General features: G+C 49.9%; 1 protein-coding gene and 1 long non-coding RNA gene across 2 annotated transcripts; one reads left to right on the top strand and one right to left on the bottom strand.

Moving 5' to 3' along the window:
* Positions 1 to 1,464: 1,464 nt before the first annotated feature.
* On the bottom strand, positions 1,465 to 2,719 carry LOC123590085. The gene is made up of 2 exons (XR_006708600.1): positions 2,063 to 2,719; positions 1,465 to 1,956 (listed from the first exon to the last, which is right to left on the bottom strand). It is a non-coding gene; the product is annotated as an uncharacterized LOC123590085 (long non-coding RNA).
* Positions 2,700 to 13,071, top strand: CKAP4 (cytoskeleton associated protein 4). The gene is made up of 2 exons (XM_045462930.1): positions 2,700 to 3,851; positions 10,557 to 13,071. The coding sequence occupies exons 1-2, from the start codon at positions 3,414 to 3,416 to the stop codon at positions 11,877 to 11,879; spliced, it is 1,761 nt and encodes a 586-aa protein (XP_045318886.1). The 5' UTR covers positions 2,700 to 3,413; the 3' UTR covers positions 11,880 to 13,071.
* Positions 13,072 to 25,130: the final 12,059 nt, after the last annotated feature.

The following is a 25,130-nucleotide window of genomic DNA, read 5'->3' as shown; positions in this document are numbered from 1 at the left end:
TGTCTCTCCTTTAACCCTCACAGCAACCTGGTGAGGTCGTTTTTATTACCCACCTCTCACAGATGAAGACACAGAGGTTCAGAAAGGTCACACTCTCCAGTCAGTCATGGAGCTGAATTGGAAACCAAGTCAGTCTATTTCGGAGCCGGTGTCTTTTTTTTTTTTGTTTTTTTTCAAGTTTATTTATTTATTTTAAGATACAGAGAGAGACAGCGAGCAGGGAAAGGCTAGAGAGAGAGGGGGAGAGTATCCCAAGCGGGCTCCACGCTGCCAGCAGAGCCCCATGGAGGGCTCGAACCCATGAACTGGGCGATCATGACCTGAGCCTAAATCAAGAGTTGGACGCTCAACCAACTGAGCCACCCAGATGCCCCTCGGAGCCTGTGTCTTAATTATTATACTTTACTGCCTCCCGGAGGAAAGGGTGAAGAGGGAAATGCTGAAAATAGTAACACTCCCCTCCCCCACCTGCTTTGCTTCCGGTGCTCTGCAGAGGCAGAAAATTGAGAAACCTTCCATGCTTTCTGGCCTAAGGTCTGTATCAACTTAAAAAAATATACAATTATTTCTGATATCAGATGCCTGTTTTTCTCTAGGAAATAAATTAATAGAATAAGAAAGGTCTTTAGAGATGCAAAGAGCTGACCTTGAAATCCACAGAGAAGGGTAAGTATACTTCTCAAGGTCAAGTTCTTCAAGGTGGCAGAACTAAGGTCAAAAGGGCAGCACTCCTGCCTCCCAGGCCAAGGTGGGGCTGGGTCCCCAGAGCTCCTTTGAAGGTTATCATTGCCCTGCCCTAATGGATGAGTGCTTGAAGGAGGAGGATTGCTTTTTTGCATGCTAGAGGTTTTAAACACAAGCTGAACTCAGCCGAACAGTTTTTAAACAAGGCTTTTCTAGCACCTTCTGATGAGTAAGTCTCTGCCATCTCCTTTCCCCGCTCCTAGGTCATGTGCTCTTTTGAACTAGGAGAGTCCTACTATCACTCCTTGTATTTAGCTGGAGTGGGTGCTCCTCTGTCTGGGGCAGATGATTATATTTCTAGTTCAGAACCTGCTGTAATTTACTCTGGCCTCCCACACTACTATGCCTCTTCTGCCTGCCTGCCTGGCTTCTACTGACCTCTGCAATTTGGACCCATTCCACCCAACTCCTCTTCTTCTTCCCTATATCGTGACATACTCCCTTCATATCAGATCGGGATCCAGGGCTCACCCCGTTTCCGCCACAGAAATACCCTCCCTGCTCTCCTTCTATGCAAATCCATTCTTCACAGCTTTGCTCAGACCTTTCTGCCCCAGAAGATTTCCCCATGTACCCACAGCCCCACGATATGCTTTCCAAGCTCCCTTTACATTTATTTTTTCAAGTACATAATTTGGCCCTTGAAGTGTTTCTGCACATTCCTCCAAATGCAATTCAGGCCCCTTGAGGGCAGGCCCATGTGTTCATCGGTTCACTAGAGATTTTTGAAAGCACTTTATACGGTGAGACACAAAGAGAAGTAGAAGCAATGGTTGTTTCTTGTCCTCAAGGAGGGGAGGCTAGTTTGTAGACGTCTGTCTGGCACAGAGTGGACCCTCCACACAGGTTTGTTATATTGAATTATATGATTATATATACATATATATAATGCCTCTTCTTGCAACTATTAGCTGTCTCTAAGTGTCACGAGAGGCGGTGTTATAGGGAAGGCATCATGAAAGAAGTGGCATTTGAACTAGGCCTTAAGGACAAGGACTGTTATTTTAAAAACAAAATTGGCAGAGGAAACAGTGTTCCTACAGCACCGTCAGGCACACACAGTGCCAGGCATAGAGCAGCCACCAGGTTCAGGGGGGAAAGCAGTGGCGTTCTGTCCTTGCTCCAGCACCAACTAGCCTTGGCGAGAGCAGGCAAGTTGCTTAACTTCCCTGCCCCCTCTCCTTTCCTTCCCACTCCAAAGCAGCATGGGCTCTGGAAGAAAGAGATCCAGGTTCAAGTCATGGCTCTGTGATCTTGATCCAATCAGCTGGGGTGGGGGCTCAGTTTCCTTCCTATAAAAGGGGTAAAATAATCCTACCTTACAAGGCTGTTTGTGAGGTTTTAAGTACACATTTAAGTTGTTAAATACCGAGATGTGTTTTCTTTCTTTCTACCAGACTAGGGATGGCAGCCCCCATCTTCCTCCCTGCAGACTTCCCCAGGGCACAGCACAGAGCCCGTCCGTAGTTGGGCTATGGACAGACTGCAGGAACCCTAAAGAGAAAATGGGGGTGCAAAGGACCTCAGAAAAAAAAGTAAACAGCGTGGACATGGACTGACCAGGCTAAGTGGGATGCTAAGTGGGATGTTTCCCTGAATAGACTTCCCGCAGTTCAAGAATCTTTGCTAACTCTCCCTAAACTTGCCTCTGCAGAGCCAACTGGTTTCTCGACAGCTCCTTCTGCCTCCGCCTTCAATCTCCAGGAAAGAGTCAAGGCCCAACCCCGTGGCGGGCTTAGAGGATGGGATGGATGGGGAGGCGGGATTTCCCCAACTCCCAGGGGCAAAGTTCCGGAGGTGTCCGTTCCACCTCCTTACTCCCACTCCCAGGGACCCGGCTCCCGGGAGCCCCCCCCCGCACCCCCCCCCCCCCGCTTCATTTCCTCTCTCGGAATAGGTCGAAGGAAGGGGGTCTCGAACTCGGCCCAAGGCAAAAGCTCATTCCCGGCTCTCCTCCCCGCCGATCCTCCTGGGCCACCGCCACTTCAGCCGCCTATCCCTGGGGCCCTCGTGGCCCCTGCTCAGTAGCCAGTCTCGGCCGCCGGTCGACCCAGCCCTGCGCTCCTCCCTTTGGCCACCTCGATTCCCGGTCCCCGCCTCAGCAGACCCAGGCCAGCCGCCCTCCCTACGTCCGCGCCTCTTGCCCCCTCCCACTCGGCCACTTCAGTCGCCTGCCCCGGCCTCCGTAGACCCCGCCGGGACACCCGCCCCCCTCCCACCAGCCGCCCCGGACCGCGCTCGGCCACCACCCTCGCCTCGGCCCTCCCACCCGGGGCCTCGTAGACACCCCCACCCCCGCCGCGTGGACCCCGCCGCGCCGCCCCCGGCTCGGTCCCCTCCTTGGGGTCGTGGCGGCAGGGGGAGGGGCCGTGCCGCCCCCGCGTGCGTGGCAGGCTCTCCCGGCTCGGCTCTCCCGGCCTTCCTTCTCGGGAGGCGGGGTCGGCGCCGCGGCGGCGGCGGCGGCGGCGGAGGCAGGCCCCCTCCTCCTTCCTCCCTCGTCCGGCCTCCTTTCTCGCGCGCCCGCCCGCCGGCTCTCTCTCGGCCGCTCCGACGCCAGCAGCGCCCGCGTGCCGCTCGCCCAGCCCCGGGGGAGCCCGAGGAAGTTCCCGGGCCGCGCGCCCCGCTCGCTCGCCTCGCAGTCCGCGGCCTCACCCGCCGCCGCGCCCGCCATGCCCTCGGCCAAACAAAGGGGCTCCAAGGGCGGCCACGGCGCCGCGAGCCCCTCGGAGAAGGGCGCCCACCCGTCGGGCGGCGCGGATGACGTGGCGAAGAAGCCGCCGCCGGCGCCGCAGCAGCCGCCGCCGCCCGCGCCGCACCCGCAGCAGCACCCGCCGCAGCATCCGCAGAACCAGGCGCACGGCAAGGGCGGCCACCGCGGCGGCAAGTCCGCCGCCGCCGCCGCCGCCTCGTCCTCGGCGTCCTGCTCGCGCAGGCTCGGCCGGGCGCTCAACTTTCTCTTCTACCTCGCCCTGGTGGCGGCGGCCGCCTTCTCGGGCTGGTGTGTCCACCACGTCCTGGAGGAGGTCCAGCAGGTCCGGCGCGGCCACCAGGACTTCTCCCGGCAGAGGGAGGAGCTGGGCCAGGGCTTGCAGGGCGTCGAGCAGAAGGTGGGTACCTTGGGCCCCCACCCGCGGCCCCCGAGCCACGGCCGGGCCCCTGGCTCTGCCCAGGCCTCGGTGCCTGAGCGGGGCCCTCTCCACGGCCGGCCCCGGCCGGGGATGCCCCGTCCCCGGTCCCCTCCTCCCCCCCCCCCCCCCCCCCCCCCCGGCCCGTTCCCGGGCGGTCCCCAGACCCTCTTTGTTAATGGCCGCGGAGGAATGGGCCCCGAGGGATGGGCCGCTGCGAGGATGGTCAGGCCAACGAGCCAGGGTGGGCCAAGGGCCTGTCACAGGGCATTAGCGGTGACCTGTAAGGAAGCCGCCGGGCTCTGGGGAGCCCATTCTTTTTGGATTAGGAACCGCTGAATGGGCAGAGTTATCTGAAAAGGAGGTTGGAAGGGACGCCAGCGCATCCCTGGAAGCCTCGGGCAAGGCCACACCTGGGCTCTCCCCGTGGGAGACGTCTGAGCCAGGTTTTAATAGATCCCAGACCCCGGGGAAGGAGAAACAAGTAATCATACTCATTTGTGAAGTTCAAATGAAATATTACATATCTTCAGGCCCCTTGCCTTTTAGTGGACCAATGTCTCCATGTGGGCCTTTGAAATACCATATACCAGCTTTAGAGGAAAGGAAAGGCCCAAAATACTAGAGGGTACTGGTGAGTAATATCACAAGGCACATTTACATGATGTTAAGAGGGCTTACTCATTATCTAATCATCATAGCCACCCTGGCTGGGAGGGAGGACTAGCAGTTTTGACTCCTTTTCCAGACCAGAAAATTGAGGTTTAGAGAGATTAAGTGAATTGATAAAGATCCCAGCTGGTGAGTGGCAAACTGCATGAGAATGCCTAGGCCACTGCCCAGTGGGGGGGGTCCACAGAGGCCTCTCTCAGGTGTGGATGGACCCAACTTTCACCACAAAGCTTCTCATGTTCCACCCTGTCTGTGTTTTTCCACACCAAGTGCAGCTCTCTTGGCCTCCTACCTCCTCCTCCGGCCTCCACTAATGTCACCGCTCAATGAAAGTTAGTTGTATGATCGAAACAAAAAATCCCGCCACCACTTCTGAGCCCGGAACTGCTGCCTCCTTTTCCCAGCATGCTGCCTGCCCTGCCAAGTTTCTATCGACTTTTGTGGAGTATGCAGGACTAGGAATTTCCTCTTAAGACTGGCAAAGCAACTGGAATGAGTCAGCCTGCTCAATGCTGCAGGCCAAGGGAGGTGACTTTCTGTAGGGATTTAAGTAGGCAGCGCTGCTTTGCCTATCCTGAATGTCAAGTCATTCTTAAGAAGTAGACAAACTGCTGGAGGATAATCACTAGCCTCTGTTTCCTCTCTTTCATCCACCCACTTACCAATCCATCACAATATTTATTAAAGTCTGACAGTGATAGGGCTGCGTGTTGGCCCTGTGGGGGGTACAGAGGTACAGTAGACAAATCCGGTTTTGCGAAGCAGCACATAAGTGGGTCTCAGTTGAGGGTCAACGTTGTGTGAGTTCCGAAGGAGAGAGTGTGTAGAGTTTGCCTAGGCCCGTACGCCCAGTGGCCAAGGTGGTGCCAGTCTAGATCTAGCTGGTGGTCAATAACTGTTAAGACAAGGAATGAAGACACAGGCAGGAGGTTCTATCTTGAGTATGTTGGGACAGCAGTGGCTACCTGGCCTGTAGCAGGACGGGAGAGAGAAGCTGAGGCCCAGATGAAATTGAGGTCTTGAATCGATGTTGAAGACATTGGGCTTCTTTCTCTCTGCTTCTCCCCTGCCTCTCCCTCTTTCCTTCCCTTCCGGCTCCCACCTCTCCTCTTATGGAAGCTGTATGCAGATGACTTTCCTCTTTGGGGCTCAGTTTTCTCATCTATACAGGGAGGGGAGGGCTCTGTCCAGAGTTTTAAGAATCCACCTGGCCGTAGACTCTTGAAACAGTGACCTTTCTTTTTCATTTAGCATGTAGGCCAGCTGTTATGTAATGCCTCGTATTTATTGGGTACTCCTGTCTTTTGACCCTCACAGCAGCTCCAAGAGGTAAGCACTAGGATACTCCCCTTGCACAGATGAGGAGTGTGAGACCCAGGAGGCAGAGTAACGGCAAGGTCTCCCGGCTAGTAAGTGGCAGGGCTAGGGTTCCTCCTGCAGTTAGCTCCTGCAACACCCTCAACCGTTTGTTCATCTTGTTGTCTTTCCCCTGCCTTGCCAGGTTCGTAGTAGGTCTTCAGCTAAGGCTGCTTCCAGTGATGTGGAACTCAGAATGTGCCCAGAACAGTATTAGGATTTGTCACGGTGTGTGGCCATTTCTGTCCGCACCTCTGAGGTGGCCAGTGAAGAAGTTCCTTTGCTCTGAAGAGAGTAGTGCTGGCTGCTCTGACAACCTAAGTGTGAGCCCCTTTGTAACTTTGTATGATGCTCCGTGTGGGGTGGGGTTTGGTCCTTTGCAGGAATGTAGACCTGCAATATTATCATTCATAAGTAGTATTTGGTATGGGTTAGGCGTCCGTTTTTATTTTAAAGTTTATTTATTTATTTTGAGAGAGAGAGAGAGAGAGAGAGAGACAGTGCAAGTGGGGGAGGAGCAGAGGGAGAGGGAGAGAGAGAATCCCAAGCAGGCAGAAGGCTCCACGCTGCCAGCGCAGAGCCAGATGCAGGGAACCGCGAGATCGTGACCTGAACTGAACCCAAGAGCTGGACGCTTAACCGACTGAGACGCCCAGGTGGCCCCATTGTGCGCTAGGCATCCTTTTAAGTGCTTCCCAGCCACCCTCTGAAGCAGGTCCTTTTTATTAGCACCGTTTCACAGATGGACCCGCTGGACCTGGAGCGGTCGTGTTACCATTCAGGGTCACATGCAGACCTTAAGTATTGGAACTGGGATTGGAGTCAGAGCAGTGTGACCTGAAGCCCTCTACTCTGTGTAGTGGGTGCCCACCTCATCTCCGTCTGCACGTGCCCTGCCGGATGCCTGGAGCCTGGGCAGAGAAGCTGGTCTGTCCTTCCATGGAAGACTGAGCGGGGACTTCAGAAATGTTGGCAGTTCAGTCTGAGGCCCTGAAGGGCCAGTGTTGCCCTGGCAGATCCGGGGTGGCGTAAGGTGCTTGCAGGAATGGGCCTCCGAGGGACAGCTGGATGAGAGGAACGGCTGTTTGTAGAAGACGGAGTCCTCTGGTTGTATTTCTTTGTTTCTCATTTTGACTCTGCAGGAGTCCGGGCTTCTGGCGGAGGCAGCGTCTGAGCCCTCGGTGCACTTGGGACACGCCTCTGCTCTGGCTCATCCCTGGAGGTTAAGAGCTCAGTGGTGAAGTCACCCATTCTGGGAGTTTGATGCTCAGCATGACCGCTTCCCAGTCTCCTCATTTGTAAACTGGAGATCAGTGGGAACCACCAACTCAGGAGGTTATTACGAGGGTGGAATGAGATGATGTCTCGGAAGTACTTTGCATAGTTTTCGGTACACAGTAAGTGCCTCGTTGAAGGTCAGCTACCACCGTCTCCCCTCGTGCTGTGAGCTCCTTGAGCGCAGGGATCCTGTTCTAGCCATTACTTTTCTCTGGTGTCTTGCCCACCGTGTAGTGGGCACCCCGCGTATGTTGGGGGAACAGATGCATCATTGCATGTTGATTATAATGGGGTCTTTGCATGTAAAGATGAACAGCGCACAGCACCATCGGGAGGGGGGGCGATTTCTGTGTTCTTTTTATAGTGTTGGAGGTTGGGGTGTTTGGTTTCCGCCATGATTTCTGATCTAGTCCGCTTCCTGGCCATTTGCAAAGAGTCAGCCCAGGTTAGGGGTGACAGGGATCAGAGGGGAAATGGACCAGCTCCTTCTTCATCAGGCTTTGCTCGATTAATTAATTAAATCCCGATCCATTCAGAAAACACTGAAAACACTGAATGAACGCCTGCTACGTTGCAGGTACTGTGCTCACCCGTTCATGCCTCTTTTCTGAGTGCTGTGTAGAACCGGCAGGTACTGTGATTGAATAACTTAGTTTCAGAGGTGATCTCTCTCCCATACCTTCTCAAAGTGCCCTTTATGGCTCAGGTCATATTTGGTTTAACAGGGAAATTGTCTAGTATTCTGGAGTCCCTGAGAACTGGATTCTAATCTGTGTTAAAATCACAGACCGTTGGAAGCCACAAGGGACTTTAGAAACCTATTTGTTAATAGACGAGGAGCTTGGGACCTGGAAAGTGAATGTGACTTATTCGTGCTCACAGAGCTGGTTATAAGTGGGGCTGGGACTAGAGCCCAGGTGTCCTGTTCTCATTTCTATAGTGTTTCCCTTTGGCATTGGGCTAAGGATGGTCTCAGAATCTCCAGACTTCTGAGCTACTTCCAGAAGAAAGATTAAACAATAATGAAGACCTTATCTGCTGTTTGTTGATCATTTACTATGTGTTAGGCACAATTGAAGCTCTATGTATATATTAATTCACTTAATCCTTGCAAAACGAGCCTATGAGTCAGGTGCTATTTTTGTTCCCATCCAGCAGCCGAGGAAACTAAGGCACAGATGTGCTAAATAACTTGCCCAAGATCATACAGCTAGGAAGTATCCAAGCTAAGATTTGAACATAGGCAGTCTGGTTCCAGAGGCCCATGCTATTTTATGTTTTAACTTCTTACCGTGGAGGTATTTAGGCATAAACAGAAGAGATCAATGTAATGAACCCCAGTTTTAATAATGCTCATTCTTTTGCTCTTCTCGTTTCATTTTTTCCCCACCCCTTCCCTCCCATTTTGTTTTGTCGTTTTTGGGCTGGAGTCAGAGCAGAGTGACACTGAAGCCGTCTCTTCCACCCCTTGTCGGCTGTCCCCCTGGTCTCTCTTGTTCTCAGATGCTCTGGGCGTTGGGAAATAGCCCAGGTCTGCTGAGTGACTGTAGGCTGGGCAGAAAGGCTGGCCTGTCCTTACTCAGAAGATCCAGTGGACACAGGCAGGTGCGAGCCTGCAGAAAAAGCTGGCAGTTCAGGTCTAAGCCCTCTGAAAGGCCCACGTTGCTCTGGCAGACGCGGTGGATGTGGAACCAGGATCTAATTTTGACTGACACATTAGTTCCCCTAGAGTATTTTAGGATTTATTTCTAACAAATAAGAGCTCCTTCTTTTCCCTTTCCTTTTGGCAAAGCACAGTATATCATACCTAACAAAGTTACTGGTCATTCTTGATTCTCATCTGATACCCAGTTCAAAATCCGATTTCCCTGACTCTCTCAAAAACGTCTTGCTTTGTTTGAATCAGGATCCGTACAAGTCCACACATTACATTTGGATGATAAATCTCTTAAATTTCTTTTAATGTGTAACAGTTTCCTGTCTTTCTGCCTTTAAAAATGCCATTTAATTATTGAAGGTCCTGGTGATCTGTTGTGGGTTTGGCTGATTGCATCCTCATCGTGCGTTTTCCTCTTGCACGTTTCCTGTGAATTGGTGGTTAGAACTGGAGACTTGAGAGATTCAGATTCCTTTTTTTTTTTTTTTCTTTTTTTGCTATAAAGTGTCCTGGGTGGCACTTTGCACCACGTCAGGATGAAGCCCAGGTCAGTGGTCCTTACGTGGTCAGCCTTGGTGCATGAAACCGCTCCCTGGAGTGGCTCCCAGGTCAGACTTTGTTTAGGGGAGAATTTATTTAGAACGAGTGTGTCGTGACACATGGGGTCATAATGTGCTCACAGAGTCCGAGAATGCTGAGGAATCACCTGATCCACAGTCATTTTTTCGGGTGAGGACAGTGACTTGGTCAGGACCCCCAGCTAGAAGGTGCCCGTGCCGTCGTCTCTTGCCTCCCAGCCCACTGTCTCCCATGTGCCTCCGCTTTTTTCCTGTGATAAGTTGCAAGACTCTTTCAGTTCCAAGAGCCAGAAACTCAGCCTAACTGGCTGAAAGGGGGAGGGAGGGTGAGAGAGAGAGAGAGAGAGAGAATTTATTGGCTTAAACTAAGAAGTTCAAAAGCAGACTCCTAAAGGTGTAGCTGTATTCAGAGATTCAGATTGTGTCTTCAGAACTTGAACTTGCTGTCTCTGGTTCTGCCTTCCTTGACTCATAAACTGGCCTACTTTGTGTATGGTCTGAGCCTCTCCAGGCTTTCCTCATCCTATGGCTAGCAATCCCAGTGGAAAAAGGCTTTCTTTACCACTGTTTTTTTTTTTTTTTTTTTTAAGTTTATTTATTTATTTTGAGAGAGAGAGAGACAGAGGGAGTGCGTGTGAATTGGGGTGGGGCAGAGAGAAGGAGAGAGAGAATCCCAAACAGGCCTTGCACTGTCAGTGCAGAGCTGGAAGGGCTCTATCTCACAAACTGTGAGATCATGACCTGAGCCGAAATCAAGAGTCAAACACTTAACCGACTGAGCCACCCAGGTGCCTCTCTTTACTAGTAGTTTTAACAGAAGTCGTGGAATTGACTTGCTGGCCTGCCTTAGGCCACATGCCCATCCCTGGGCTAATCACTGTGGCTTTGGAAGGGAAGCAGGGGTAGGTAGACGGAAAGTGCCGATTGGTGAGGCCGGTTACAGACCATCTCTGGAGCACTTGGAACGGGCCTTCAGGTTGGCCCCCGCACCATGTGCACTATGCGTGGAAGGACGTTTCTCCAAGGACAATTATCGTTCTGTTCCAGAAGAGGGACCTGGAAGCTGGGCAGACAAAAAGAAATATAGCCTGTTGCATAAAACTTCTCAGCTCTTCTCAGTAGTTAACATCTGGATTTTGGTTGCAGGTGCTGTCTCTTCAAGCTACATTTGGGACTTTTGAGTCCATCTTGAGGAGCTCCCAGCATAAACAAGACCTCACGGAGAAAGCTGTGAAGCAAGGGGAGAGTGAGATTAACCGGATCAGTGAAGTTCTGCAGAAGCTCCAGAATGAGATTCTCAAAGACCTCTCTGATGGCATCCATGTGGTGAAGGATGCCCGGGAGCGGGACTTCACGTCTCTCGAGAACACGGTGGAGGAAAGGCTGACAGAGCTCACCAAGTCCATCAACGACAACATTGCCATCTTTACCGACGTCCAGAAGAGGAGCCAGAAGGAAATCAACGATGTGAAGGCGAAGGTCGCCTCTCTGGAAAACTCCGAGGGGTACAAACAGGATCTGAAAGCCTTGAAGGACGTTGTGAAGGAAATCCAGTCCTCTGTGAAGTCCAGAGAAAAGGACATCGAGGCCTTGAGAAGCACCCTCCAGACCTTGGAATCTGACGTCTACACAGAGGTCAAGGAGCTGGTGAGCCTCAAACAGGAGCAGCAGAAATTCCAGGAGGCAGCCAATTCGGAGCACCTCACCTTGCAGGCCCTCACGGAGAAGGTTCTCCAGTCGGAGGAGGCCACCTCCCGCCTCCCTGAGGAGATCAGGAGACTCAAGGAGGAGCTGCGCCACCTGGAAACTGAGGCCCTCAGGCCGGAAGAAGGGGTTTACAAAAACTCTGATGCCTTAGAAGCGCTCCAGGAAAAGAGTCAGGGATTGGACTCCAGGCTCCAAACCGTGGAAGACGGAGTGGATGCCGTGCAGACGGCCTCCGCGCGGCACAGTGAGAGCCTGGAGGCCCTGCTGGCCAAGAGCGAGGAGCAGGAGCGGCGCCTGGCCGCCCTGCAGGAGCGCGTGGCCAGCCTGGGCCCCTCGGAGGATGACGCGGGCGGCCTGGCCAGCACGGTGAGGAGCCTGGGCGAGGCCCAGCTCTCGCTCTACGGCGACGTGGAGGAGCTGAAGAGAAGCATGGGCGAGCTCCCCAGCACTGTGGAGGCTCTCCAGAAGGTGCAAGAGCAGGTGCACACGCTGCTGGGGCGGGACCCGGCCCGGGCGGCCCCCTTGCCTCCTCAGGACTTCCTGGACAGACTCTCTTCTCTAGACAACCTCAAAGCCTCAGTCAGCCAAGTGGAATCAGACTTGAGGATGCTCAGGACTGCCGTGGACAGTTTGGTCGCCTACTCGGTGAAAATAGAAACCAACGAGAACAACTTGGAATCAGCCAGGGGCTTGCTAGATGACCTGAGGAATGACCTGGATAGGTTGTTTGTGAAAGTGGAAAAGATTCATGAAAAAGTCTAAGCGAGTTGTGTCTGCAGGGCGCGGATTCAAAGTCCAGTTTCTCATGACCAAAAACTGTGTTGTTTTCTCCCACGTGTCCCGCCCCCCCCACCCCACCATGTTCTTGTCCCCTCTTAAAAAGCAGTGGACACCCCCCCGAACACCAAGGCATTTTCTATTCTCATGCCTGCTTAATTTATTTACGATCATTACCACACACCATTGGTTTCTCAAGTTTTCTGCTTCTGCTTTTGGTTGGTTTGCTGAAGGCCCAGCCCCTGCAAATCAGGGGCGCCTTTTAGAAGGGATGTTTCTCGTGTCAGAGTAGAATGGCTTCAACTGAGGATTAACAGAAGCAGATTAACTGTAACCTCAGAAAACCCTGCCTGGCTGGCAGATTTCAAGGAAAAAAAGTGGGGGGAGGAGGCACTTTTCTTTCTAATTGTCTTTAAGGAAAATTGCTTTTCCTTTTTTTTTTTTTTTTTTTTTTTTTTTTTTAATATTTCTGGCCGAAGTTTTCATGAGCTGTCACTCACTTCTCGTCTTCCACTTTAAACTGGCTAAACTTCACAAGTGTCAGCTCTCCATTGGGAGGGGAGCAAGCCCCTCGGCCTTTAGGTTGAAAAGAACCAGCTGCTTGACTCGATGGTCACCTCCAGTGGCGTGGGGTGTCTTTTCCATTCCTGAATCATCCTGTGATCTCAAAGGTAACTATGCAAAGAATCCAGATGGTTCTGAATGTGAAGGCACAACACCCCACGGAGTTCCCCCGTGGCCAACCTGTGTCATCCCTTGGTAGGGTCCCCAAATGATGCCCAGGTTGAGAATCCCGAGAAAGGGGACTCCTTGGATTCTTTCGGGAAATGTGTCTGAGAGCTGTCCACAAAGGCCTGGGCCGTCTCCCCAGGGAATGGAGGCCAAGTGTTTTTATTTTACCACAGTGTCCACGAAGAGGTTTGCTGTCAGGGCAGACCCCCATCTGTCAGTGAGGAAGGTGTGCATTTTCTGTAGTTTTTTGCTGTTTCCCTTTACCTTCGAGCTGTACTGTTCTTTAATGGCTGTCTTGCCCTTCAGAAAAGAAAAAAGAAAAAAGGAAAAAAAAAAAAAAAGAAAATTAAGAGAAAAAAAGGTTTGTTTAGTTTACTGTGAAATGAACTGTATGGCTTATTTACAGTATTTTTAATTCTTAATAAACACTTGAGCTTTGTTATGACTTTTCTGGAGTGGTTGCTTTCTGAGGATTTAGCAGTTCTGATACACCAATTAGAAAGATAGGGAAGTTTTCAGTTGTAAGGCTTTGTTTCAATTCTGAAACCAAGATTGCTTCATTCTTAGGCCTGGCACATAACTTTTGATTGACTGTTAGCAGGTTTGGTTGTAGGTCACTGCTTGACTCTAACGTTTAGTCACAGCAGAGGGTCTCAACCCCGACTCCCTGATAGAATCTTCTGGGAACTTGAAACCAAGCCTGGGCCTGCCCCCTGGGATTCTGATTCAACGGTACGTGCAAAGAGGGCTGGCACTAGCATTTCCGAGGCCCCCGTCTGATTGTAAAGTGCAGCCAGGCCTGACAACCACGGTCTTAGACCATCTTAGTGACCTTCAGCCCCCGGGTTTCCTTCCCAGGTTGTTCTCCACCTCCCACCTAATATCGGATGCTGTTTATGGAGTACCTGTGTGCTGTGCATCATGCCAAGCCCTTAACAGGTCCCTGTTTCTTCCTTCTAAATTCCCCGAAGGCAGGCAGTATCGTTCCCCATTTGACAGAGGAGCAGCAGGCTGGGAAGCATCACATAAGATCATTAGCTAGGAAGTGGTAGGGCTGGGATTTGAACCCAGTCCTGCTCTTAACCTGTGAACGCCACCCCCACCAGCACCAGTGCAGGGCCAGCTGACCCGTGCCGCTGCTGTTGCAGAACCAGGGGCTGCAGGGGCTCCTTTCTCTTCCACCCAGGGTACAGAGGGAGATGAGGACCTGAGTGCCTGTGTGGTCTCTTGTCCTTTCTGCCTGGAGGTCCCCATCTCCCTGAACTTCTTTGTCAGTCATTCTGGGTCTCAGGCAGCACGGCATCAACTCTGCTGATGCTTTTCCAAAGCAGTTTGCAAATCAGGATGGACCCTTTATTGGTGTTAGAAATAATTTGTAATTTAATTTATTATTTTTTTTTAGGGACAGCATGAGTGGTAGAGGCAGAGAGAGACTCTTAGGCAGGCTCTATGCTCCATGCGGAGCCTCATGCAGGGCTCCATCCACGACCCTGGGATCGTGACCTGAGCTGAAATCAAGAGTTGGGCGCTCAACTGACTAAGCCACCCCGGCACCCCAGTTTGTAGTTTTATTTTAAAACAGAAGAGTTTGTGATTTTATTTTAAAACAGAAGAGTTGCAAGGTATAACTAGTTTAATAACTAGTTTTGCTTTCATTTGGGGACGGTGCTGAATTTCCATGCACGGAGAAAATTAAGTCCTGGTTTCTTTTCAGGTTGGTCTCTTGTATCAGGCATTTTCTTCATCTTCCTCTTGCCATCATTTCTTCAGTCTTTAATCTCAGCCCAGTGTAGTGGTTTAATAGATGCTTATTTAATATTGTAGTAGAAAACCTCTACAAAGGGTCAGAGAAGTAACCGAATTTAAATTCAGGTGGTGAAAATAAAAAATGTATTACAAATTCACATACTCCTGATGGTGGGGCAGCTGGAGGCAGATTTTATCCCAGACAACAATCACAATTCAGTCTTGCTCACATGCCTGCTCATTCCTTCAGTGAACATTAGCGACCCCACAGCTAGACGTTCTGCTACGTGAATTCAGGATGCACGTGACCGGATCCTTGTCCGGATCCGGGCCTATAGGCCAAAGGGCCTACAGCTCAATGGGGGCGATGGGCATGTAAACTGGTAGACATCCCAGGGAATTACAGGTGCTATAGCAGGTATGATGGGGCGCAGAGGGGAATTGCCTAGTTCTGCCTGGGTTCAGCTGGGATGGTTAGAACAGGGTTCCCACAGGCCAGTGGGAAGTCTCTTGGAATGCCTTCATGGGTAGAGGTTCCCACTTTCAGTAAACCGGTTGCCCTACCCTTTGTACAGGGAATAGGCACAAGTTATTGACGGTATCGATTAGACTGCAGATGATCCAGCACCAGGGTGAGAGGCTGTGGTGAAATTCCCCAGGCAAGACTGTCAGCACACTGATCCCTGAGACTGGGAAGGATGACTCACAGGGCGGTTGTGACGGCGGGATGAAGGCACGGGGGGAGAGGGTATAGCTTAGCACAGCATCTGGTACACAGTGAGGGCTCTGGGGGCTCGCTCATGCGCGGTCATACCTAAAGCTAAAAGACTGAAATAGCTCTGTGCTGCTTGGTAAATAGCTGTGGCCCTGAGCTCTCAATTCTCTCTCTAGGGACCACTAGGCATACAGTCCAGCAACGAATAGGTTAACACCCTGGCACAGCGGGGTCCTGAGGGACCAGCCCCATGACCGGCATTAGTTCTGATGAGCGGGCACCCATGCTTTACCAGTGGTTAAATATTTTGAAATCACCCTGTGTCCTCCTCAAAGCATGCCTCCAAATCATCGATCTGTTTTTCCAGTAACATTTGGGCACCCCCTCCACCAGACATCTCGTGGGTTCCAAGCAGAAGTCATGATTTCCCCCAGGAGTAAGTGGGGCCACTGCTCCCTGCAATTGCTTGAGCCAGAAGCTCAGGGGATCCCTGTCTCCCTGCCTCTCCACATCCACTCCTGTTGAAGCCCTGACACAGCCGCCCCATCCCACTTCTCCTAGCCTCCTCTCCACTCCATCACCGGATGATGTCTGAATTCCAGCAGGGCCCTCACTGCACCCCTGCCTATTAACTGGAAACAGGAACATCAGGTGTGCATTCAGTAGTCATTCAACAACTTTCAGAGAATACGGCTCTCTGCCAGACACCAAGGAGATGACTGAGAACAAGGCAGACAGGCTTCCGGGGCACCTGGGTGGCTCAGTTGGTTAAGTATCTGACTCTTGACTTCGGCTCAGGTCATGATCTGTGCTGCCAGCGTGGAGCCTGCTTGGGATTCTGAGATTCTGTCTCCCTCTCTCTCTGCCCCTCTCCTACTTGTTCTCTCTCTCTCTCTCTCTCTCTCTCTCTCTCTCTCTCTCTCTCTTTAAAATAATAAAAAAAAAAGATAGGCTTCCTGCTTTCAGGATTCTCATGATCCAGTTGGGAGGAGACCAACAGTAAATATGGAAGGAAACGGATATAAGTGTGCAAATGGCGGTACATGTCTTGAGGGACAGGAACAGCTCAAGTGGCCTCTCTGTCTCCAGCCTGGCTCCCATTCAAGGAATTCCCTATGGGTGACCAGCGTGATCTTTCTCAAAAGCACATCTGCCTATGACCCTTCTCCACTAAATCCTTCAGTATCTTCTCTTTGGCTTCCGGAGGAAAATTCCAGCTCCCTGGTGTGGCTGAGAAAGAGCTTTCTGACTGCTCTCTCCCTGCCATCCAGCCTATCTTCCATGTACTCTGCTGGCAGGTGCACTGATCCATGGAGCCATTCCTCACCTCAGTGCCTTTGCACACTCTTCTTCTACTCAGAGCTCCCCACCTCCCTGCACCTGAACCCCAGGCTGAATTTGGGAGATTTTCCTACAGGCTCTTATGTTCCAGGCTCCTCGCTATGAAAGGGCTCCTCCCTCGGCATTGTGACTGCTTTTTTGTCTGTCTTCCCACTGGATGTTGCACTCCACGGATGACCGGGTTGTGTCTTTTATCTCTGTATCCACAATGATATCACTGTGCTTCGCCCACATCAGTCACAATAAAAATAACAAACATTTATTGAGTACTTACTCAGAACCACTGTTCTGAGGGTATGTAAGGACAAACTCATTCAACTGTTACAGCAGTCATTAGGGGAAGTACTATTGTTATCCCCGTTTTCCAGGTGGAGAAACTGAGGCACAGAGAGGTTAGGTATCTTGTTCCAGATACTTACTAGTTACAGCTGGTAAGTAGACAGATTTAGAACCCAGTGGTCTAAGTTAAAAACCTGTGCTCTGAACTACTACTGTAGATTGGTTTCTTTCGTCCACTTAAAAACACCTAACATTCGGGGGAGTTTACTTTTCATTGAAGGACAACGTGCGTGCTTTCAGGCACTTTCCGGCATGCACGTCTGAAGTACACAGCTGAATGAAGCTCTCCACATGTCACATCACATACGAACTACCAGATCAAGGTATACAACATTTCCAGCACTCCAGAAACTTCCTGTGCCCTGCAGTCAATAACCCCCAAAGATAGCTACTATTCTGGCTGCTATCACCATAGGCTACTTTTGCCCATTTATGAATTTCATGTAAATCATGCCATATCACCCTTGGTATTCCTTAAAAAAAATCACGTTTATTAAGATATAATTCACATACCATAAAATCCACCCTATTAAAATGTACACCTGTTCTTAGTATAGTCACAGAAGGCTGGACACATTCCCATTCTGATAAATCTTGCCCCTGCTGGATATAGAAAATTGTGTGGCACATAGGTGTTCAATAGCCAGCAGATGTTTGAGTACACGTGGACTTTTGAACTGGACAGTGCATTCTGGGATCTCCATCTTGCTGCTCAGTGACTCCGAGAGAAAAGGGAGGGTGCGGCATGGTGTGCAGGTTCTTCCGCTCGCCTCTCAGGCTGGGTCCACAGGAGAGAAGGTGAAAACCACAGAGGCAGAGGGTTCGACTGCCCTTGCCCCTCCTCAGGCTGAGTTTGGTCAAGGGATTGGTTCCGTGAGTGACTATTATGCACTGGGTACGAGCTGCATCTGCTCTGGGAGGCGGGATGAAAGATGCGGGTCCCGGCCAAACAGGGGACACGGTACGTAATCACATGTAGTGTGACATGTGCCTGTGGGAGGGACTGACGAAGTCCTCCACCTTGGTTGCGGGCTGCCCAGCATCCAGTCATCCTTTGACTGGTAATAATTCCCCTAGTTTTCTCTAGAGAATCACCTCTACCCCACTCTGAGTCCATTTGGCTCAGAGAAGAATGAACATCACAAGCACATGACCCAGTTTTGGCCAATGAGAAATCCCATTTTCCTAGTCCGATTTGTTCAAGATGAACACCGGCGATCATCTGACCTGCTGACTACTGCGGGGACTTTCTAGAAAGGAGTGCCCTCTGTCTATTGGGGTTGCCTAGCTGGCAGGACATAAGCCCAGTGCCACCAGGGGCCACCTTATACGGAGAGACCCCTGAGAATGAAGCCGGCATAGAAGAAAGTGGAGCATAGACATGGTAACAGACAGGTTCCTGATGACATACGTTGAACACCTGGATCCATCTGTGCCTGAAGCTCCACAGGCCATGTTTTTCACTACACAGAAGGCCATACTGTGGTGCCACCTTTCATATGTATACAGGGTGACATGGAGCCACGTAAAGAATGGACTTAATAGCTTATGACTAAAAAAATCAGAAACACCTAAAAGGTCTGGCATCCTGATCAATAATGGATGCAATAATGACGCTGTCACTTGCTCATACAATGGACCTCGGAACAATAATAAACATGAATAAATTAGAATCCTGCACATCAGTGCAGATGAATCTTTCAACAGAAATGCTGAAAGAAGAAGAGCTTCAGTGAAAATACACAGTATGAAAACTTGCATGTAAAATTAAGAAACCCTGTAAGATAATCATATAGTAAATTATCAAGAAATGACCAGGAGACAGAATATCCATACTCACGGTGTTTGATTTCTTAGGCTAAGTAGGGGCTACTTGGGTGTTCATGATATTATTCTTAGTGCCTTTCCTCTCTCAACATTTTATTATGAAAATTCCAACAGAAAAGTTGAAAGAATTGTCCAGTGAGTACACCTTAGCCCAATGAACAGTTTGCTACATTTGTTTGTCATGTATGTCTCCATCTCCCCATTTTCTTGATTCATTTTTGTATGCCAGAAATATTTTGTAATTAAAACCTTTCAAAAGGCGGGCAGGAGGGTGGGGAACGGGGTGCCTGGGTGGCTCAGTTGGTTAAGTGTCCGACTTTGGCTCGGGTCATGAACTCACAGTTTGTGAGTTCGAGCTCCGCATCCAGCTCTGTGCTGACAGCTCAAAGCCTGGAGCCTGCTTCAGATTCTGTGTCTCCCTCTCTCTCTGTCCCTCCCCCGCTTGTGCTCTGTCTCTCAAAAATAAATACATGTAAAAAAAAAAAAAAGTGAAAAAAAGGGTGGGGGAGAAATACAGGGGGAAAAGTCTCACATTTTTTATTGTTTAAAATAGCATAAATCAGAACACAGACAGTGACCTCCATATACTTCACGAAGGGCTCTATTTCAGTTTTATTAATTCCTTTTCATATCAGTGATTCCTTTTCATAACAGTGAATGTTCCTCACTCATAACATGTGGCGGGTATTAGCAAAGGCTGAAAAGGGGTTTCAATCCAACTCCTTTATTGTACAGATGGGGAGGCTGAATCTGAGAGAGAGAACATTGCTCCCTTCCCCACCCCCACCCCTGCTCTCAAGCTAAGAAGAAGACAGGGCTTACTTCCCTCTCTTCTCTCCCAGTATTTGTTTAGGCTCCATCCCAAGCCTAAGCAAATTTCCAAAATGCCCAGAGCAAGCAAAGGATCAGGACAGCTGAGCTCCTGCAGGCAGTGAACTGCATTCTGGGTGGAAGGGGAGTGGCACCTTGGCCATGCTGAGCTTGTTGTTCATCAACACCCAGGGGCAGTACCTGTTGGGCAATGAGCGATGGGGAAACCGTGGCCTGTGTTTAAATACCTGGTAATGTTCTGTTGAAATGCCTGTTAGCAACCGGGTACATCCCGGCGTTAAGATGCTTACTGTCCCACTTAGAACGTAGGAACATAGGTCACTCTTAGAAACTCGGGAACATAGGTCTTTCTCATTTGCTGGGATGGTCCTGGCATGCACAGGGTGCTCAAATCTTCCCTTTCTTATTGGGGTGGGGCAAGTGATTTGTTAGATTTTGTCACTGGGGAGGTCAGCCGGGCTGGGCTGATGTCTCATATAACCTTATATGGACTGTTGACTCTTAGAAGATGGCTGGATGCACCAGCCAGGAATCGGGGGTAGCTCAAACTCTTCAACTTTCGGCTGTGGAGTCGCCCCAAATCAGTAGTTCTGGGGGCTGTGGGAGCCAGAGATGCCACTTGAAATGAGAATTTAGCGCCATCTGGTGTCTAAATTGGGATTACAGGAACGGTTTCTTTTTTTTTTTTTTTTTAGCTGTTGTGTTTCAGAAAGGAGGGATAAATCCAGTTGCACCATTGAAATACACCAAGAAAACCCACTATTTAAAAGACCAACGAATGTATTACTATATGACACAAACAACTTTGTAATATGTCCACTCTCCCTCTGATTAGCTCCCTCTGAAAACTTAGATAATGATCAAGGATTTTGCTAATTGGATTCTTGTTAGTAGAAGGGCCTTTATCCTTCCCATGTCCAGCTAGCCCAGAAAGGCAGGCACTGGCCCTTAGAGCAGCTCAGCCCAGGGTTGTACGCTTAGTGGTTAACATAAGTAGTAGCCATCCATTGTTGTGTATCTGTGTTTTATATCACAAGTCAGGTTGAACGCATACTATCTCACTTAATCCTGGCAATCATTTTAGGTAGTAATAATAGCCATCTTTGATTTGTTGACCTTGTTACGACAGCTAACAGAGCTTCCGTAACTTGCCCTGGGGTCACATAGTCAGTAGGACCGGGATTCAGACTCACATTTGTCTGTCTCTCAGTCCACTAAAAATCACACCCCCTTTTCTATAGAGAGAAAATCAGCACTCCATAATGTCCAAGGCTACAACTCCACATATTTTTACTGTGTATATAATACTGGTGGTTAGGGGTGGGGTTCTGGAGCCAGACTGAGTCCAAATCCTAACCTAACTTTCGGTCTGACATAGGGAAAGTTACTGCAGTGCTCCATGCCTCAGTTTCTCATTATAAATGGGGATGATGCTAATGAGAACACCCACCTCATAGAGTTGGGTGAGGCTCAAATAGTTACTACAGTTAAAGTGCTTAGAGCAGTGCCCACCACATAATAAGGAGCTCAGTAAATATCACTTAAAACTGACTGGAAGGAGGGCGTTGAAACTATGAGGTTTGTGACACGAGCCTGCCTGTAGTTGGCCAGCAGAATGTGTGTTTAGAATTTGAGTGTGGGCACCTTCAGGTGGGCCTGTGTCTTGTGGATTCTCACGATTCCCACCATGCACACACCACTGCTTCTCCATCCATTGAGGACAGTTGTCTGGCTGTCAAAGGCGTTTGGAATTTTGATCTTTGCAGGGTATGAGATGACCGAATAGAAATCCTGACCCTGAGAAACGGAGATTTCGGGCTCTTTGTGAATCTCTTTTAAGGCCTGCGACTTCACAGTTTTCCATCAGACGAGATCTTTGGGTTCTGCCATCGTGCAGCATGGTTTCTTCCGCCAAGAACAGGAGGTCTTCTAGCCAAGAACCAAGGCCCAGGGCAGTCCCTCTCCTTAGCCTGGCCCCCGTTCCATGGTGCTTCCTTACCTCCTTGCTCGGATGTCTACCCTCCTCCCATCCTTCCCCGGGAGGACAGGGCTCCCTGAGGTAAGGAGGGTGCAAGAGAGAGTGAGTGATATTTGCCAAGAGAGGCACAGCCTAGAACCTCAAGCCCTGGAGTCAGTCTGCAGAGAAAGTCGGCCCTGCGGAGGTGGGTCAGAGCATCCCGACAGTTGAAAATGAGGCACAGACCAAAAAGGCAATTAATTTCCTTCCACTGCCAGAAGAGGGCAGTGTAGCACAGAGGACAGAGGAGAAATTGGTCCTGGGAGCTGGGGGTTCTAGTCCAGACTCTGCTTGGACGTAGCATTGGTGTGCAGAATAAGCTTGGCCTGATTTTTCCTGATGGCCCCTTCTAGCTCTAAGGTTCTGCAATCCTGTCCGGAGAGAATTGGAGTGAGTTGGCCAAGAACTCCAAATAGATTTATGTAAGGCAGAAACCAGAAGGCGGGGGGCGGGGGTGGGGAGTGGAGGGGGAGAAAGGAATGAGGGATGGGGTGATGGTGTGTGCAGCTTGGAATTTTCTACTGCAGGGGCTCAAATCTCTCTAAGCAAATCCAGCAGGGGTGGGGAGGAGGAGCCTTAAACTCTTAGGGTCACGTGCTCTAGATGGGCGGTGTGTCAAACCACCCCAAATAGTTTGGAATCCAACATCATAGTCTGCTCGGGCCCTTGTTGGGGCTAATGCGTAATCCCAAAGAAGCAATTAAAGTTACACACTGGTGGTTTGCCCATCTCTACATTTTGTTTCTTGATGGAAATTCCTTCCAGAAATGGCTTGATGCAAGGCTGTGGTAGCTTCGGGGTGCCGCTCGACAGGGATACAAGATGAAGCCTGCTGGCAAACCCCTTTCTGGCTCAGCCCGGCTCCCACGAACATGCCTTGTTATGCTTTGGAAGCCCCATCCGGGTCCTGGGGCTCCCCACTGGCTTTGGACAGGGTCTTTTTCTGTTGGAGTCATTAGAGTGGATGCCCCGGAAGCCAGGGACTGTGAGAGTGCTGTGAGTGCTTAAGAGAGCACTAGGGGCCTAGCTTGTCATCAAGAGATGAGTGGGTATTTTTGGTGGTTTGGTTTTTATGTATCTCCATTGGCCTCTAACACTGCCAGCCTCACCCAGAAGCCAGCTGTGAAAGTATAAATCTGGGTAGGTGAGCCTTGTTCGGGAGTCTCCTACCACGCCTCCCATTTTCCAGCTTATTCCTGTTGGCTTGTGGACATCTTGCCTCACTCTGCTACTACCCTTGGACTTCCTGGAGCTAGTGGGGGCAGGATAGTCCAGCGGCTAGACGCACAGACTCTGGAGCTCCACCGTCTGGGCGTGTGACTCAGGGCAAGTTACCTAACTTTTGTGGCCTCTGTTCCTCACCTGTAAAATGGGAGTGATTATAATAGGACCTACCTCACAGTATTCAGGAAGATTAAAGTGCTTAGCACATTGTAAGTAGGCGCCTGTTACAGATTTTTGAAATATATGCATTCATATCTACATTACAGAAACTAATGTATCCAGAGGGGGAAATATCCCACAAGGAAAGTACATTTAAAAAAATTACTATCCTCACTTCTGTGTCAGGCTAATGTGGGGAGCAGGGACTGGCTTTACCCATCTGTTGGAAACAACTATATATTAAGCACATAACACATGCTTATGACATTTTTACTGGTGTTCTTGTTTTTGTACTTTAACTCATTTCTTTGTTTTTTTAAAGATTTGATTTTCTTTTCTTTTTTTTTTTTAATTTTTTTTTTCAACGTTTATTTATTTTTAGGACAGAGAGAGACAGAGCATGAACGGGGGAGGGGCAGAGAGAGAGGGAGACACAGAATCAGAAACAGGCTCCAGGCTCTGAGCCATCAGCCCAGAGCCTGACGCGGGGCTCGAACTCACGGACCGCGAGATCGTGACCTGGCTGAAGTCGGACCCTTAACCGACTGCGCCACCCAGGCGCCCCTCTTTTTTTTTTTTTTTTTAATTTAAATCTTAGTCAGCTCACTAATGATTTTATTTTTAAGTTATCTCTACACCCAACATGGGGCTCAAACTCACAACCTCAAGATCAAGAATTGTGTGCTCTACCAACTGAGCCAGATAGGTGTCCCTCAGCTCATTTCTTTGTCACAACAAATGTGTGAACGATGTTCTATTTTTAGTCTCATTTTACAGCTAAGAAGATTGAGGTGCAGGACTTAACCAAGGTCACTTAGCTAGTCAGGGCACAGTCAAGATCTGGACATTCCAGGGGCTGTTCTGGACCGCTGTGCTCTCCAGCCTGAGTATGCAGCTCATTGGTCAGTAATGGTTGTTGAACGAATGACCGGGAATGAGATACTCTCCATCTTCCCCCTCCTTGTCCTGTATCTTCAGCCTCTTCTCTCCTGGCTCTATCCAGTCAAGTCTTGAACATGATCATGTCTCTCCTGTTCAGGAAAGACAAAGAAAAGAAGACCTCCAGTGCCCATCTCACCTCTTGCCTCTGAGACACAGCAGAATTCTTGAAGGCGTCACCTAGGCTTGTCTTCTTTCCCACCCTCTTCATTCCCCTCTACCTGAATTCCCCTTTGTGCTGTCACAACCTTTTCTGCTGAAGCCATCAAGGTTTCCAAGATCTGAGATCTTTCCATCCTCTTCTCCTTTGACCTCATGCCTGTGTTTACTTCAGGTGCCCACTCCCTCCCTTGGCGTCCACGTTACTTCACATGTCTGGCCACTCCCTCTTGGGGTCTGTGTGGGCTTTTCTTCCTTGACGAGACCCAAGGGCTTGGTCATGGGCAGTCCTCTCCCCTTAGTCTATTCTCTCTCCCTGGGTGATGTCATCTGTTCCTGGGCTCAACATGCCCCTTCCCTAAGCCAAGGACACCGAGGGTTTATCTCCAGCCCAGACCTCTCTCCTGAGTTCTCTCCAACTCTGGTTAAATGTGTACTTGACATTTCTACCTGTTGTCCAAAGACCTTACAGCAGACTCCCCATCATTGGAATACCCTTTTTATTTGGTGGAAGGGGCACAAATATTCTGTCTTTTATTTCTAGCCAGTCACAAACTTTCCATTTGGAGCTGTGAGTCTTTGAGGTACAGAGATAATCGGAGGTTATTTACATCAATGCTGAAGAAATTGAGTGTCCAGGGTTGAGGTGATGAATGTCCTGGGGTCATGATGCCCCTGGCAGCATCCACCGCAGGATGTTTACACATGAATTTTGCTTCTCTCTTGTCTGAATATTTTCAGTGACTCGGTCTCCAGTCTTTCTGATGAACTGGTGAGCCACCAGATGTCCTTCTAAGCCAGAGTTGTTTTGTGTTGATTGCAGGCAAGACCCATGAAAGGTACAAGCTCAGAACTATGGTAATTATAAAGTTATTTGTTCACCTGGTGTATCTCCTAGACCCCAAGTCATGTGTATGTTGGTGACCACTATGATCTCAGCCCTATTACGGTACCTGGCACTGCTATGCTCTGGATAAAGATTTATTGAATGTATGCATACGTGCATATATTACAGAGGCTGACGTATGTAAAAAAAAATCCCACCTGGAGGAAGGCTGTGGTAAGTTCAAGATGTATGTTAGGAACCCTAGAGCATCCGCTAAAATCACAACGCCAAGAGTCAAATTATAGCTAGTAAGCCAACACAGGAGATGGAATGTGAAGGGAACAGAAGGGAGGGGTTGTAACAGGGTGGGAGAAAACTCTG

Source organism: Leopardus geoffroyi, chromosome B4 (assembly GCF_018350155.1).
Source record: "Leopardus geoffroyi isolate Oge1 chromosome B4, O.geoffroyi_Oge1_pat1.0, whole genome shotgun sequence".
Classification (NCBI taxonomy): domain Eukaryota; kingdom Metazoa; phylum Chordata; class Mammalia; order Carnivora; family Felidae; genus Leopardus; species Leopardus geoffroyi.
The sequence above is the reverse complement of the archived record's forward strand: the minus strand, read 5'-3'. Positions and strand labels throughout refer to the sequence as shown.